General features: G+C 38.8%; 2 protein-coding genes across 4 annotated transcripts in view; one reads left to right on the forward strand and one right to left on the reverse strand.

Annotated features, from left to right (window-relative positions):
• Positions 1-5,537, forward strand: part of zdhhc9 (zinc finger DHHC-type palmitoyltransferase 9) — a 32,874-nt gene extending 27,337 nt beyond the window's left edge. For 2 of the 3 annotated variants that reach the window (XM_034690107.1, XM_034690106.1), the window contains 3 exons: positions 1,349-1,452; positions 1,731-1,845; positions 2,054-5,537. In XM_034690107.1, coding sequence (XP_034545998.1) covers positions 1,349-1,452; positions 1,731-1,845; positions 2,054-2,257 — 423 coding nt within the window. In that variant the 3' untranslated portion in view covers positions 2,258-5,537. The remainder of the gene's footprint in view (positions 1-1,348; positions 1,453-1,730; positions 1,846-2,053) is intronic. The other variant, XM_034690108.1, reaches the window with a different exon arrangement.
• Positions 5,538-7,627: 2,090 nt separating this feature from the next.
• Positions 7,628-17,103, reverse strand: sash3 (SAM and SH3 domain containing 3). The gene is made up of 8 exons (XM_034689198.1): positions 16,906-17,103; positions 13,765-13,860; positions 12,279-12,419; positions 10,964-11,099; positions 9,691-9,842; positions 9,025-9,237; positions 8,798-8,942; positions 7,628-8,327 (listed from the first exon to the last, which is right to left on the reverse strand). Exons 1-8 carry the CDS (start codon positions 16,960-16,962, stop codon positions 8,095-8,097), a joined length of 1,173 nt encoding a protein of 390 aa, XP_034545089.1. The 5' UTR covers positions 16,963-17,103; the 3' UTR covers positions 7,628-8,094.
• Between the last annotated feature and the right edge of the window lie 368 nt (positions 17,104-17,471).

Here is a 17,471-nt window from a genome sequence, read left to right on the forward strand (position 1 = left end):
CAAGTAAACTTTCTCTTCTTCTACATGTGTGGGGGCGGTTGTGGCTCAGTGGTCGAGATAGTATTCTCACATTTAGAAGGATTGCAGTTAGATCCCTGCTCAACAGTCCTAATGTTGGAGATTCTTCTAAACCAATGATTGCTCCTAGCTAGCAGCTTGTAAATAGGATAAGTTAAAACGAATGGGTACTTTACATAGTCCTTACCATTGTACTGTTTGTCAAGGTCAAATAGAAATATCTCATTTGTGTTTTGAACCACAATAACTCTACAGAGATGACACAAAACTGTCACAGGTGCACCGTAACTAATGTCTGGTTGATGTTTTAAAATAGTGTCTTAAAGAAGAGTCGTCACTGTAAGTGTGATGAAGATGATTACCTGAAAAAAATGTGGATAAGCTAGCGATCAATGACCTGACCTGCATGTATTCCTTTCAGGTTTTATATGTAACCTGAGAGGCGAGGCTCAGGGAGAAATCTAATAAACTGTACTGCTCCTTCAGCAGAAAATCACTCTGGGGTTTAAATTACAACGGTCCTGAAAAGAGAGAAAATAATTGAATATTCTGGCTGAATTTTCTGGAAATTTGTAAAAGAAAATTAAGCAAAATACACTGTTGTTGACTTTTTTTGGTTTATCCTCAAGCTGTTATGCCCTTATTTAGAGTGGCAGGAAAGTGGACTAATTAGGAATCTAGGAAGAGAGAGACAGAGAGAGGATGGCATGTGGAAAGGGTTGCTGCAGGGCTGTCCTCTTCCACCTTTGTTTATGTGGCACAGGATTGTATTCGCTGATCCGTCACCAGCAGATAATTTACTTTAGATGAAACTACAGAAGTTTGAAGTCTTAGGTTGAAGTGTTTTGTTTGATATAAAAGTATGTACACAATCCTGCTTGTGTGGAATAATATACATTTTCTGCTCTTTAAAGTTTATGTTTTTTGGTAACTGTGCCTCCTTTTAGGTGACAATCTTACGAAATACTCCCCTTACCTCATTGTGTACATTTTATTCATGGCTGTTGGAATCCTTTGTATGAATCCTCAGATTTTTTTCAATGAATTATTAAAGTAAATTTAACCCGTAGTTGCTTTGCTCTTTCGTACCCGTTGGCACAGAGTTCCCATTAAACCAGGAATCATTAAACCTCTGACGACATCCTTTTTAGTAGGTCAAAGCCAAGCCTGTGGGAATAACATCTAAAAATGGCACCATGCTTTTGAATAAGGCATAAGCAGTGGAAAATCTTTGTGAAACTCAACAGAGCAGGATTGTAAGACATCCAGGATGTGTTTGGTAATGTTTCATTCCTGCTGTTGAGTGTTGTGTACATTTTGTTTTAAACAGATTAAAGGATCTTGGTCGGGGAAAAACAGAGTCCAGAACCCGTACAGCCACAAGAATTTTATCAAAAACTGCTGTGAGGTTCTCTGTGGGCCGACATACCCGAGGTAAGTCCGTCAGATTTAAAGCCCAGCGAGTTCTCACACAGAACTGGTTGATTTATTCTGTATCAAAGGCCTGTTTTCAGTCAGAATCTGACACCTTTGTTGTTTAATCCATCATCATGTTCAAGTTTATGTCTTTTGCTTTATTCCTGCTGTTATCATGGGTTTTGTATCAGTGCCTGTGATAGATTAGACCCAGATTTATTGCTCCCCTTTGCTTAGTTCTAGTGAGTAACGATCAGGATGCAGTTTGTGACTGATTGCCTCGTCTCTTTCTGCAGCGTCTTGGACAGAAGAGGAGTGATGCAGGAGGATCTGGCTGTTTCTGCAACGCCCGATGCACTGCCCTCCTCCCATTCATCCTCCAGCAGCAGCAACCCAGTGCCACAAACCACGGTGAGAACACGCACACACACACACACACACACCACACACACACACACACACACACACACACACACACACACACACACACACACCACACACACACACACACACACACACACACACACAGACACACAAACACAAACACAAACACAGACACACACAAACAAACAAGATGTTCTGGCTCAGTGTGTCACTAGTGGCTCCTGCATCTTTTCAGCATGCTGTCCTCTGCCTACAGAAAACCACTGCTCCACTCATCCCCAATGAGCACACACCTGATGATGCCAAGCCAAGCATTGCTGACACAGCAGAGAAGAGCTCCTCCACCACAGAGGAGCACTCTTCGCTTGAGAAGGTCCCGCCCCTGGCTTCACCCGAGACTGATGTTGAGACCTCTATCGCCAAGGACAAGATCCATTAGCTGCACCGAGGGGGCAGGGCCTTGTCCTAGCCCCTCCCCAACACCCTGTAACTGAAACACTCATAATCAATACTTGATTACTGTGCGGGTTATTCCCGCCCTACATTCCACCAGGAGAGCTGAGCTTTTGCAGCAGCTCCTCCTCTTCCTCCCCTCCTCACCAGATGTTGCAGAGCTGTTTGATTGACACTTGCTCCTGCAGGGGGGAGGGATTTAAAGGAAAGTCAGCAGCGTCCTCTGTCTCCTGAACACTGCATGGAAAAGACACACAGGGGAAGAACTGCAAATACAAAAAAAAAAACTCCAGGCATACGACATCCCCATAGATCACCTGTGGGCTGCTGTGATTGTTTCTGTTCTTCATTTAAAACTGCATAATGACTTTTATTGTGAAAGGCCAGTTCAGTATACTCCTTGCAAGCGTTTGGCCAAGACAATATGACTCTGGACATGTAAAAAAACTTCATGCATACAGTCAGTTTTCTGTTGTGTGTCCATTACATGCCCTATGCAAACCATGTAAGGCTGGACCAGCAGCTTTGAATGAGAAGGGTCACACCTGTGAGTGTGCGTGTGTGTGCGTGTGTGTTTGTGTGTGTGTGTGTGTGTGTGTGTGTGTGTGTGTGTGTGTGTGTGTGTGTGTGTGTGTGTGTGTACACATGATGTCCAGGCAGGGGGAGGACATGCAAATCTTCAGATATTTCCTTCCAGGCAAGTCAAACCTTGTATTCTGATATTGCTGCATTCAGTACTGTTGTTACTTGTGTGCATCTTTCTTTTTCTTAAAGTGATCAGATCCAGACCTGTCCTTCCATTTTTATATAATCAAAGATGTAGTCAGATGTCGGTGCTCTGGAATACATGAAAAAGCTTCATCGCTTAGCCAGAGCCCCAGGTGTTTGAGTGCGAGAAGGCCTGACTTCTGATGATAGTAGACACTAGTGTTAACAGTGCCTTATCAAATGTAACTGAGGTCCACTAACAGAGATGCCCTAGACATCTGTTTAAACCGCTGATAGTGTTAAAAGACAAATGCTCATGTTTAGCCCAGTGGTTCCCAACCTGGTGTTTAGGACCCCTTTAAGGAAGCTAAGCTAATAGGATATAATTATTATTAAATATTATTAATTTTGAGGAAACATTATGCCCACTTTTTTTTTGCAAAGAATCAGATAAAAAATATACCACCGTCATTTCTCTATTCTGAATGTAAAAGCTTCTGCTAGCACCTAGCACAAAGCCTGAAAACAGCCTTGTAGTATCTATATTCCTCAAAAAACAATTCTGTGGTTTGATATCTGGAACTCATTCTTACATTTCTGTTGTTAATTTTGCACAATAAACCAATAATGACTGAGGATGACAAATTTAACATTTGATCAATGATAGAAAAATGTTTGCAATGTTTCCCTCATGAATTATATTAATAATCTCTACTGAGTCATTTAAAAAAAAAAATGTGAGAAAGATTCTTTTTGGGTTGAACTGATCATAGTTTGTCAAAGTATACAACCTGTAAGAGGAAGTATCTCCTCTTCTGAGGGGGTCAAATGCTCTGAAGGTTGGGAACCACTATTCGAGACTTTGAGAAGCAAAAACTAAGCAAAGCCATCGTTGCACTGTACATAGTTTTAGCCAGTGAAGAAGTACTGAAAACCTCTCAGACTGTCGGTAAGGAGGAAAGTTTTAATTTATTTATTTGTTGAAAGTATAAGTGCATACACTGTTGATGAAGCTGCCTGTACGTTGGGCACCTCCTCCTGCAAATGACTCCTGAGCTGATCTTCCTTTACATCCTCTCTCCTCCTGCCATCTCCACCCTCTTTTAAAACATCTCTAGTCTTAACTCCTCTCCTTTTCCTTACATCCTTGCCGTGACAGTTGCTCCTACAGTACGCCTGAGGCCCCCCTGCTGCAGCTGTCTGTGGCAGGCTCATTATGGCAGAGAATAAAGCTGAAGCAGAGAGGAAGACGCTCGATGCTTTTATCTTGACGGGTCTGTGTATTTCAGACAGAGCATAGCCTGTAATGTGGCTTCTGGATAGTTTCTTTTGTTTCGGTCACAGATCACTGGAGGGGACAAGAAGAGAGAAAGAAGTGAAGTTGATAATTAGTATTTAAATGATGTTAGCTGGTAGCGAGAGTTTGTAATAGTGATTGTGTTGTATGCAAGACAGAGTCGGTGTTTGTAAAATATAATTGTGTAGAAATTCTAGTGCGTCAACAGCATTGCAGCAGATATGAGATGATTTATTCTAGGACTCAAAGCGGTCACTATTTCTTCTGATCTCCTAAGTCCTTAATCCAAACATTCCCCAAACATAGAGAAGAAAAAGACTTGAATGTGGAAAAGATGTAAGACTATTTTCATTGGCGTAGTCAAGCTTATTGAATATTTAGGTCATCAGGGAAGGACTTTGTTGTTAATCTGATACATAATTTGGATGATATACTATCAAAAATTTAAATAATTTGATACATTATTTATTTAGTTTTGTCCAAGACATTCAAAATGATTAAATTCACTAAAATACTGCAAAAAAAAAACTATTTGAGATCTGGAACGTAGCACATTCAGAATGTGTTTTCCTTGAATGATTGAGAAAAGAGTTGTTGACTATCAATAATCTGTTCATGGACTAGTTGCTTAATCCTGTTGTTTGAGCCCAAGTGAAACTTGGAACTTTTAACAATGCTTCTCCAGACAGAAGAGGAGATAAATGACACATCTCTGCTAGAAGCTGTAAAGAGTGCAGCAGTATTATGTGGTAGAGTAAAAAAAAATCAAACTGTGACAATTTTAGGGAAAAACTTTCCAAACAAGAAGCCAAAAATCAGTTTTTAAAGATAAGGAGGCCATCTTTCAGGTGTGGAAAGTATTTACAGACAGCTAGGTGTCTTTGATGGTTCTGCATTGCTGTCCCCAAGAAGCAAGAATGTATGGGACTGAGTTTTTGTTGAATCTGTGTTGGTATGCAGATTTTAAAGGAAAAGGTTAACATTGATTTTTAGCTCTGAAGGTTTGCAGACTGTTGAGCCAAGCGTAACTCTTGTATGTATGAACCCTGTGTTTAAAATGCCATGACGTGGTCAGATCTGAATGCTCTGATCAATCTATTACATTATGTATACAGATACAGTTATATAACATGATGGAACTCTTTATTTATGTTCACTTTGTTAAGTATCAACACTGTGACTATATGTATTTCATTCAACTTACTTCACTTCTTTTTACATGATCAAAGTGTCTGGTAAATAAACAATATTGTCTTAATTATTTTGTGACTTTTAAAAGAGGTTTTACTTCAAGAGGATATATTATGAGCTCTGTACTCTGAGAGCTTATTTACTTTTCTTAAATATTCATCAGAGTACTTGTTTTCTGTAATGATGTATTTATGCCCAGGATATTTACCATCGGTTGTGAGAATTGTTTGCATGCAGGGGTGTTAACAGAAGTTCTCAATGGGGTTGCTCTATCGGGGTGGCCCATGTGCATGAGCTCCCTTTTCTGTCAAATTAAGGGCTAACCTAGTGAAGGTAGTAGTAAGTTTTCATGTAAATGTTCCTTCTTCCCCTAAATTTTCATAAGCAGCAGTCCAATCCTATAGCTATTTTCCATCTGACCAAATGAATCACCCTACCTTAACAGATTGCTCTACCTTCCTTTAACCCAAGGGTGTCAAACATATGGCCCCCGGGCCAAAACCGACCCGCCAGAGGTTCCAATCCGGCCCACGGGATGACTTTGCAAAGTGAAAAATTGCAGGGACGACATTTATTTCAATTTTTCAATAAAAGTAAGTGCTATTTCAAATTTGTCCTCTTGGGGGCGCATACAATCAAACGGCTGATGGAGTGCACCTGAATGGCGCTCCAGGACTTTTCTGATATGAGGGGGAAAAAAGAATATTTGCAGTATTTAGAGCTCTTCAAGATCAAATCAACACTAAATGTTACGTATATGTAGGAGTGATGGATCCACTATTTTCGAAAAAAAGCCTCATATCGCGCATGTGCTTACCATACTTGTGGGTGCGTCAGAGGTGCGCTCCTTCACTACTAACACTAGCACTACTGTGTCAGGTGACTGGAAAACCTGTGTGCTTGGTGTGTTTGCAGCAGGGTTCAATCCTTAAAGAATATCATATTGGGCCCCACTATGAGACTCATGGTGAAAAATACAACAGCAGTTTATGTAAAAAAGATAGTTCATGTAATGTGAACATTTTCAGAATGTACTTGTACTTCTTTTGCGCTAAAAAAAGGGAAGAATTTGCAATTGTCGTTATTTATAGGGTTATTATGTTATGATTTTACTGGTCCAGCCCACTTGAGATCAACTCAAGCTGTATGTGGCCCCTGAGCTGAAATGAGTTTGACGCCCCTGCTTTAGCCCATATTAAAGGTGGCAGTCAGTTTTTATAGATCCCCAGACAGAATTGGTTGCCTTACTTTAACCTTTGTTTATGTAGTCAGCAGTCACTTTCAGTAGATGACAGCCTTCATGACAGAATCACCTACCAAAACCTTATTGAATGACCTACCGCTCTCTTACCTGCATCTTTAAAGGAGTCTGTTTTTGTAGCTATTCCTTACCTGACCAAATGAGTGACTCATCCTGACACTATCACCTACTTTACCTTTCCTTGCATCTATTAAGGTAGCCTGTTTTTGTTGATACCCACTCAATAGATCGAGCTACACTTCCTGACTCTCCTACCTTTAGTTTTCCTTTAATAATTGAGGAAGTGGTCAGTTTTCATTAGTATTTCTTATCTGTTTGAAGAAGCTATTTTCACTGGTTTTTTTTAAGTAGTCTGTTTTCATAGCTTTTAACATGACCACCTTCCCCATCTGACTCAATAGCTACCTTTCTTGTGACTCCCTTCATAGAGTCTTTTTCCTAACTGAATGCCACCAGTTAGAGTTGTTCTTCCTGACAGAATAAGCTACCTTTCTTTGACATATTTCTATAGAGGTAATGGTCAGTTTTAATAGATTGTTCTACCTTACAAAATGACATATCCAACATAAACAAATGAGTTAGCTTTTCTACATCAACTTCCTGAGACAGAAGTCAGTTTTAGTAGTTTTTTTTTCTTCCCGACTGGTTGAACTATATATACTCTGCCTGGCAGAATGTGCTACCCTACCTTGCCAGCTGTATGTAATCTAAATGAAAGAGGTAGTTATATGTGTTGTGTTGATAATTCCTACCTAGCAGAAAGAGCTATCCCACCAGATGGAATGTCAATAAAAGCGTCCCTTCTTGGCCCTTTTTTACTCTTGCAACAAGGCTCATAAAAATCAGGAAATTAAAGTTTTCCTTAAATATTTTTCACAAAAAAAACCTACAATGCCATATTGGTTTTATATACATCGGAATAAAGTTTTATTTAAATTGTATTTACAGCACTGTTTACATTACTCACAATAATAACACAGTTATGTACCTCAAAAAACTAGTACAAGCCAACCACAAGTTTCAGTTCAAGATCCATCAACAGCAACATTCATATTTGTTCAAGACTTCAGAAAACAGTAACATTTAAGACATGGTCGTAAAGATGAAGAAGCTACATTTAAATGCTTCTTTAGTTCCTTTTAAGAAGCAAACTGATAGTCATCAAAACAAAAACGTACAAAACATTAAAACCGTGATCATCGCTGCAGCTGATGACGACAGATCGTGCTACCTGACAGCATATTTTTTACCATGGCAAACAAGGGTCTGCAGTTTTGTAACATTACACTGTTTGTTCAAGTGCACCATCCAAAAATGACATCTTAATGGCTTTAAACCTCAGTCCACAGTCTTTGAGCACTTCTCATTATCTTGCATCCACTGTCAGCTCCTGCAGCTTCTCTTGCACTTCATTCAGCTGTTCTGTTTGTTCATCGTTTTGTTGCACACATTCCTCCTCCTTCTGGTTGGTCTGCTCCTCTTCCATCTTTGGTCCACTTTCCAGATTCTCAGAACTCTCAAAACAGCCAGAATCCCTCGGCTCTTTAGAGTCCTCCACCGATCTTTTTTCCTCTTCCTCTGGCTCAGACTCTTCATCAGCTACAAGGGGCATAGAGAATCACATTTTTATTAAAAATTAAAGGTTAAAGTCTGCTTTCATGCACTCTAAATAGATATACTTCATTTTCTTACTGTTTTTTCAAATAGTGACTCAGGTAATTTCTGTTACAAAACTTATATTTCTATTGATCCAAATATTGATCTCGGTTGTAGTTTTACAAAAATACTAAGCCTAAAAATCAACTATGATTGTGATGCTGTGCAACTGGGCCATAAAATATTTCCAAATTATGCAGCAAAGGCAGAAAAATATGACAACATCAAGAGACCTATTTTCCATACTGCTTAAACCTGACATCTGACTGGCATAAAGTGACGTTGAGACTAGCTACCCGGGACATTTTGCTCTGATGTAAGTCTCTGGATTAGAGGGGTACTTTTCTTGTTGAGAGGGTGTGCAGCATCATTACAATTTTAGATTATAACAGTGTCTAAGTGTGTTAACCTACAGTCTCGCAGTAGCTCAGAGGCATTCAGAATTTTGGAGCGCTGCTCTGGATCTGTGATGTTCAGCTCATTGAGGTGGGACTCCTTCAGGCCTCCAAAGTCCTCCAGAGTCTGGAAACCGTGCATAGACAGCAGGGAGCTCAGCTCCTGAAACACAACAGAAACATTTAGATGGATACCCACAAATATGACCATTCCAACATGTCATGTGAAGCAGTGTGTAGCTCACATTGAGGCCGATGCTATCCAGCACCTCCTCTAGGGTTTTGGGTCTGGATTTGTTTTGGTTGGTCTTGCTGTTGCAGCGCCTCCTCCTGATCGGGGGGCTCTCCTCAGGCAGCAGGTTGACGTAGATGAACTTAAAGGAGCCTACTTTGGTGTTGAGCTTGCCCGTCCAGGTCCCCACAGGGGGTTTCTCAATTATGTAGATGATGTCTCCTTTCTGTAACAGAGATGATGCATGTTTAGTCATCATGACGACCAAAGGCTGAAAATAAAAATAGATTGAAACAGCAGCTATTTGGTCCCTAAGAAATTCAATTATTGATACTTTCTAGAGATAAGTCCTTGATTGACAAATATCTGTCTGTAATTAAACCGATTAAAACTTGTGTGGAAGAAAGCAAAAAAATAGAATAACTTAATGACTAAATACAAAATGCTTCGATAACCTCAAACTTGTTCTCTTTGTGTTAAAGTCTATAATTAACAAGGCTGTGACACAATCGCTACAGATGTTGCGTTACTTTACAAGCAGCCAGTGATGGTTCATGCACTTTAAACTCAGCCATGAATGATAATAAAAACAACTCGACTTGTTTCACTAAGTTAACAAGCTCCCAGGAGGACGACTTGACGAGACAGCAAAAGAGACCACAGGCCAAATGAGACTCACTTGAAGTTTGAGCGACTCCACGTCGTAGGGGCTGGGAGTGAAGTCAGTGTGGACTAGAGCGCGGCCACAGAAAGGACCGTTGTAAGAGTTCTCCTCCAGTCTCATACTGTCCCTCTGACAGTATCCACTGTCCAGGCTCTGTCTGTCACTGCCTGAGGAGGACAGAGAGGAAACAGAGTCAGGTTCATACTGAGCCTGTGATACTTGAGATGCTTTTATCTGTGTCTGGTCATATTAGCATTCTGCTCTGTTGTCCTGTTTTTGTCTTTGTTTTTGAGGTTGTTATACAAATAAAACCATCATAGGTTTGTCCTCTCTGACAACAGATAGTCAAAATGATACAAGTAGTGGAGATGTGTATGCAAAACAAAGAACTGTCTTGTCTTTATATCGTTTTATAAGTTAAAAAAGTAAATGATTATGTTACATCATTATTTTTAACAGGATGGGCCACTCCCATTATATCTTTGTGTTGCCTCTATTTAGCAGAAAACCCTGCCCTATGTTTTGATGCTTAATGCTTTTGGGATGTGAACAGAAATTAAGCTGCAGCCATGAAGTGAACTCCTTCACTCCAACAGGCACTTTCCTTCCTTCCAGTATTAATACTATTGAGACAACAACTTTGTTTTTATTACTACATGTCTTTAACTTTGATACTCTGGTTCACATATCACCATCTCAGTCCCACTCAAATCGTCCACTGAGCAGAAGAAAGTAGGTCAGAATAGCCAAAAGAAGCAGCTGGCTTGCATATTGCAAAACGGATCCTGATATAATCGGACATCCTTGTATTTTGGCACTCAGTATTAAAGATAAAAACACACGTTTTTTTATGGCTGTATAAATAGTTTGGAAGTGTGTAAGTAGGGTTTATGTAACTTGCCTGCTGAGTTAGATGTGAGCGCAATGTGAATACTTATTCTTTTACAGTTGGCAAACTAGTCTTATATAATGTATGCAGCTACTTCATCTAACAGCCTCTGTTTATGATGCAGGGAGGTGAACAGAAAACATTCACTGAATCTGTTTGGGTTTGGAATTACTTTTAGAATGTGATAAGTCCCAAACAATTTCTGGAGGTTTAAGTTAAGGATGACTCTAGTTTAAAGGTTGTTAATTGTTTTATGGATATCAGGGGTGATAATATCCTTGGGAAATATTTAATAAACCAAATCTAAAAAGGCCAATTTGAAAATTATTTCTCTGGGTCATGTCCCGCTCTTTCACTCTTCAACCCCTCTGATTTATCTGGAAACTAATGATCTCTTACTGCCTGAGATCTGGCGGCTGATGAGGCTTGGCGTGACCTCCTCTGACTCCGAGGAGCACACAGATGTCCTCTGTCCTGTGCTCAGATCTGGAAGACAATCAGACGGGATGGGAGACAGCTCCTCACTGCTCTCACCCTGCAGACACAGAGGATGACAACACAGGCCAGAGGTCAGATCAGTTCACCTTCAGCTCACTCAGTTAATAGTGTTGACTGTTGTGATGAAGCTTTTCTTAGAAACCACTTTTTAAAAGAACATAACATTGTTATAGAGGTCTGAAATGTACAACTTAAAAAGGTTTTAAAACACAGTGGGTAAAGGAAGTGAATAAGCAGCCTACATTCATCTGAAGTTTTTTTTAATGATTTAACTGTTAATAAAAGGAAAATGCTGAAGTTAACAATTTAGTATTAGTGCAATACTATATATCAAAGTCAATTGTGATTTCTCTCATTATCCCCAACACTGAGATTTTTATTTTTCTGTCGTAACAACAAGACTAAAAAGGTGTACATTTAAAAAGTTGGGATCTTGGAATTTAGACAATTTCTCTCATAACAATAATTATAATTTTAATTATTTATAATTATGATTATTCTAATAATAATAATAATAATAATAATAATAATAATAATAATAATAATAATTATTATTATTATTATTATTATTAACAACAACAAAAACAACAACAACAATAATAATAATAATGATAATAATAATAATATAATAATAATAATAATAATAATAACAATAATGGAAATTAATAACAATAATAATAATAATATTCAAATCTTAATCACTCTTAAAAAAATTAAGGATTAACTACATTTTACAGCTGTTTTTTAAGTGACAAGTTACTGCAGCAGGTTGGTCATGATGAATCCAGTCTGAACTAAAACTGTAAGTTAGTAATATCTTTACCAACGTGTCATATTCTCATCATATGTTGTGTTATAATATCCAAAGAATAATAACTAACTACAGCTATCAGAAATAAGAAAAAAAAAACAAATTCAAATGTATATCATTACTTATAGTATTGTTTTTAAAACAGTAACATACTGCCTTTATTTAAATAAATGTACAGATATGCAGTGTGAACATTCGTCCTCTAGATGGAGACATTTAAATCTTTTTTGTAAAAACAACAACCTCAGCTCTGTGTCAAGAAATTCTGCTCTGTTTTTGTTTGAAGCTTTATAGTTCAATTACCCTTTAGATATATAATATTTTACTATTAATCATTACTGTTCAACAATGTGTTCTTCATATGTAATTCATGTTTATGTCAGTGTCTCAGTTGACAGGATTTACCCCTTCTTCAGCCAGAGCTTTCTGCACCATCTTGGATGTTTTGCGGGTCATCGTACGTGAGATGACGTTGCGCCACTTCTTGCCCAGTTTGATGCCACCTTTCATGTTTTCTTCTGCATTCACTCCCTCTGTGACCTGAGACTGGAGTAAAATAAACCACATGTTGTTTTAACAAACTCTCAACAGATGTGAGGAGATTAAATTACAGGTGATACAAACTCACATTAACTTAATTTTGTAAAATCTTAGTTAAAAAAAAAAACTAAAACTTTGCCACTGTTTGATCTCAACACCAAGGGTTGTTCACAAAACCCACACACTCTGTGCTGTTGGGGTTTGGATCACACACATAGTGCTTACACCCACAAAGTCACACACACAGACACAAACACACAAATTGAAACATGCACCTATGCTTTATTGCGGTCGAGAGCCTGAAAACATTTTTTTTTCAGCAGCACTGACAAACATAACTCCCTCTGCAGCACGACACTGTTAGACTGTGGGCCCTGTAATGAAAGCTAATGATGTTTCAGTGTTTTATGAGACAATTCATTACAACAAATGTTCAGTGTGAGGACACAGAGGTCAAGTCCTTGGTGATTTGTAAAGGAAAATGAAGCAGAAACACTGTGACATACAGAGACAACAGTGCATTAATTCAGAGGGATAATTTGTGAGGTGATAGATGTGTGATTGTTTAATGACAATGAATGTGCATCACGATACACTGCACAGAGCTGGAGCAGCTGTTTTCTGTTATTTTTACACAGTGCTTGACTCTTAAATTGTCATATGACACCAACTTCTTCAAAGTTTTGTATTCTCTGTCAGCTGTAATCTGTCGTTCACTGACTAAACGGTGTTAAATTTAACACTACATCTAAGAGAGATTATTTTAAAGCTGCAAAGTGATACGCGCAGTAAACAACAGCACTGACAAATGTAACAGCTGCATATGGAAATACAAATGCAGAGACTACATGGAAAGTGTCTAAATTCTCTGGGGTATGATCGTCAGACTCTTGGTTAGATGCTCACTGCTTCTCTAAATGCCTGCCTGACGCTGAGTCGCTCTGCCTGACTGGCTCACCCTGCAAAGGACATCCTGTCTGCACGCTGCTGTCATCTGAGCTCTGTGCAACGCTTCTCCTTCTTACTTCCTCTGCTCTTCTGCACTTCTACTCTAATCTATCCTCCAACTTCCACTTCCATTCTCAGTTAACTTACTGGAAAGGGTTTAAAGTTCTCTGAATTCATTTTCCAGTGTGTTAAAACATCCACCCACACGTGCCAGCAGTTTGTTAAATCAAGAAGTACAAACTGCAAACTTCTGTAACAGCCGTGACTGATAGTCATAGCAGATTAGCACTTTGGCATCTGCTGGAGGAAGTTTAAATAAAGAGAGCTCAAAAACTAGCTACTTCTATTTCTGAAAACAGGGATGTTGGTGTGTTTGTGTGTTTTTGAGTAGAGTGTAACTTACATTCTCCTCAAAATGTAACTCCTTATCTGAAGCAACAGGAGACGTGGGTTTGTGCTTCATAAAATCCTTGAAGCTGCTGGATCTCTGCAGAGTGAGCTGGAAACATATAGTTGAATTAATTTAAAATACCTTACAATCAGCAGACAAGCTATGACTAACAGCCAAAAAGGCACAGTCATAAGACTTAAAGCACAGAGAAAACAATGGAAATATGTCAGTCTGCTGTTTGGTGGCTTTAAATGTAACACTGAAAACACTCATCCCACTTCTTATTTCTTAAAATGTGTGAACAGTACAAATCCACAGGGAGACTTCTCAGTCTCTTCTCACTATGCCATGAAAAATACAGCCATGAAACTGGGTCATTAAATATTTGCATGTTGCAGATGGTTATTGCTGCCTCTGAAAAATAGATTGACGGATTTAGCATAGAAGTTTAGCAGGAAACACGAAGGAAGTGGTTATTAATGAAAAACTGTAATGAACAGTTTTAACTTACAGGACTGACTTTTAAACTTAGCAAATACAAAGAGCAACAGGAATATGTAGAAGTTAACTTTGTAAAACTTGATTTCATTAATTAAGCAGAACCAGAATAAAGAGGCCGGTTTCAAAGAGTACTGATTAATGCTCTTCTTAATTCAGATTCTGCTGTGGGGCTCTAATTAATGACTTTTTTCCCTTTTCACTTAATCTCCTGATTCCTTTTGTAATTATTCAACAAGACATGAAGAAATGTAAAGCTCCTGTGGGTAACTTTTTGGTGGTTTTGGTTTTGGCACCCCCTGTGGACAAAGTAGAGCATTGTATCTCTTTGCTGATAATGTCCTGTACATGTGACAAAAATTCTCATCTTCTTTTGTTTTAAACCTTTTTGAATGTGTGACATGTAATCCACATTGTATGGAGCTCCAGAGTCTGACAATCATTTTTACCTCATACACACAAGTTAATAAGCCATTTGAGAATGTGTATGCTGTGTTTTGTCATGTCTGACGAACCAGGCATACACATTTAACTTTAGGCTCCAGCACGCTTTTATATCCTGATAACAACAGAAGCATATTAGATCTCTCACAGCCACCTTAGTTGTAGTAATAAGCTAAAGAAATAGCTTGAACACTGCAAGCAATAATTGAGCTAACTGTGGGATAGTGTTTCTGCACCATCTACAGCATTGCTGCATCATTAACCATGATTAATGCTGAGCTATGACCTGGCTAATAAAGCATAATCTGGTGATCTAGAGTTACTCTGTAGCAAATACATATCATCATAAAAATGTGTGCTATTAAAATGAAACATACCACAAACACAAACAGCACTTTCAACACGAAATACTGACTTAATTTATACATTTTAGAGGATTTTGTAACATATCAGGACAACATGGAGCATACGTCCAACTCTGCCCAGTAGAAGGTGTTTTGGGGCCTTCTCCATCTGTGCCCCAAAACTGTGGAATTCTCTTCTCCCCACCATCTGATTCTCCCCCTCTGTTGAGACTTTTAAAAGTCGTCTCAAAATGCACTTTTATTCATTAGCTGCCCCTGACCACACTGGCTCAGATACTCACTGTTAATTGTATTTCTTATCACTACGGTTGTTATTATTACTGTTCATTTCATTTTAAATTATATTGCTCTCTCACCACTCTTCTTTCCCTCTCTCTTCCTCTGTTTGTGTGCTGATTTGATTTGATTTGATTTATATTACACATACAATACATTAAAAACCAGTAACAACACAATAATCACTGGTCATTAATGGCACTTCAGGACAAATGTTGGCAATAGATGGCATTACTACAGCTGGAACAGGTTATCTGTGATAAAAAAAACTTCTGCGCACAAAATCAAAACTTTATGGGACTTCAAGGGTTCATAACAACAAATCTTTGGCTGTGAATAAAAAAAGGCTGTTTGGCTGGTAAATTCTGAAAATCATTTCGAACTGCGGACAGTTTACAAAACCTCAACATTTAGTAGATGAAACTCTTTAACTTTAGCGTTTCTCTTGATAATGAACATGTGTAATCAATTATAAAAATAAAACAGAAATCAGATACATAGAGCAAAATATCATCTGCATATGATTAAAACTAAAACTTCAGTTTACTCAAAGAAGCAATTTTTCCCCTCTTTTACATAATCCTGCCTCATCAAATTCTCTCTTATCTCGAGTGGAAATTCTGAGACTTGTTTTCTGTGTAACCACATGTCACTGTGCATTATCTTATAACTTCGTCTTTAGTCTTGTTTGAAACCACAGGAAACAGGCAAAGCTTGAGCAACTGCCAGGAGCCAATCATTGCACACATGCAGTCAGAGAGAGCTGCTGACGGTCTCTGCCTCTGAAGAAATAAACCACCAGCGCAGTGAAGGGAACAAATGACCTTTGTTATTATGAGCTTCCCTTGTAAATGTCAGTTTTCTCTGCCACAGTTTCCCTTAAAAAAAAGTCACAAAGTTTCGGAGAGAATCAATCTCCTATTAGAACTGATGACCCCAGAGCTGTGACCCGAGTCCTTGAATTACTATGGTTTGCAGCTTTAATTATAGCAGTGACAATAATACACTAGGAGATAACTGCTGGGAAAACAGAGATATGTAATGATGAGATGAGAATTAGACCACACAAGGGGAGATGTGGTTGGAAAATGAGGGCACTGGTGTCAAGCGTAGGTGTCCTGCTCTCATGGTGGCAGCTGGAGACGAGAGGACCCGCAGCCACAAAGTCTGCTGTGACTCAAAGTACATCATTACAACAATGATTCACCTCGGCAGAACAAGAGAAACTCTACCTTTCCAAAAGAACAAGACGAATATGTTGAAGCCACAGTATAGTTAAAAAGTTTGAAACAAAAATTGCACCAAGCCCTAGGTTTTGTGTGTTTGTGTCTGTGGTTTCTTTTGGCCTCACCGCAAAGTTTGCACCAACTTGAGCAGACATCCTGTGTTGCTTAAATGTGCACACAAAGACAGCTGAGTGTGATGTGCCAATGAAAACACTAACTCTCTCAAACTTGGGTTAAAAACTTACTTGAAATCAGCTCTTAATATTTACGTTTATAAAAGTTTAGTTAAAGATGCCTGACGACAATTTCTTTGGTTTTAAAATGAACTCAAGAACTCAGCTTACCTTCTTCTTCTGTGTCTGCTCCTTCTCCGAGGCATTGGAAGGCCTTCGCCTCAACATCTTCGTCTTAACTTGTCCTTCAGATCTCTCTGGACAAAAAAACAACACACTGGTTTTATCAGAAAGTGTTTCTATCACTGAGCTGTCACTGCCGAAGATGTCAGACAAGAAAACACAGTGAGAGGTAGAGCTGCACTCTGGTGCAGCAGAGAGAATTGCAGAAGCAGGGAGGAAGTCACGTGGCCACACAGAAACTGAAAAGGCGAACCCTGTTTTTAGAGCTCGGGTTTGCACACGTACCGATGGGTTTGTTACATGTATTTCTTGACCCTGAGTGCTACAAAGAAAAGAGCCCTGAAGACTTTTGTGTTTGTAATAGCCCACAGCTGAATCAAAATTAAGTTTACATCACTGTAAAACCTCAAAAAAGTTTTCTTCACACTTGAGGAGCTGATATGATCAAATGTTCAGCAATGTTGGAAAATCAACATGAAGTGACATTACTCTCAGCAGTTTCAAAATTTAGCAGACAACTGAAGTGCATTTTCTGGCTGGAGATCTCTAACATG

Source organism: Notolabrus celidotus, chromosome 8 (assembly GCF_009762535.1).
Source record: "Notolabrus celidotus isolate fNotCel1 chromosome 8, fNotCel1.pri, whole genome shotgun sequence".
NCBI classification, from domain to species: domain Eukaryota; kingdom Metazoa; phylum Chordata; class Actinopteri; order Labriformes; family Labridae; genus Notolabrus; species Notolabrus celidotus.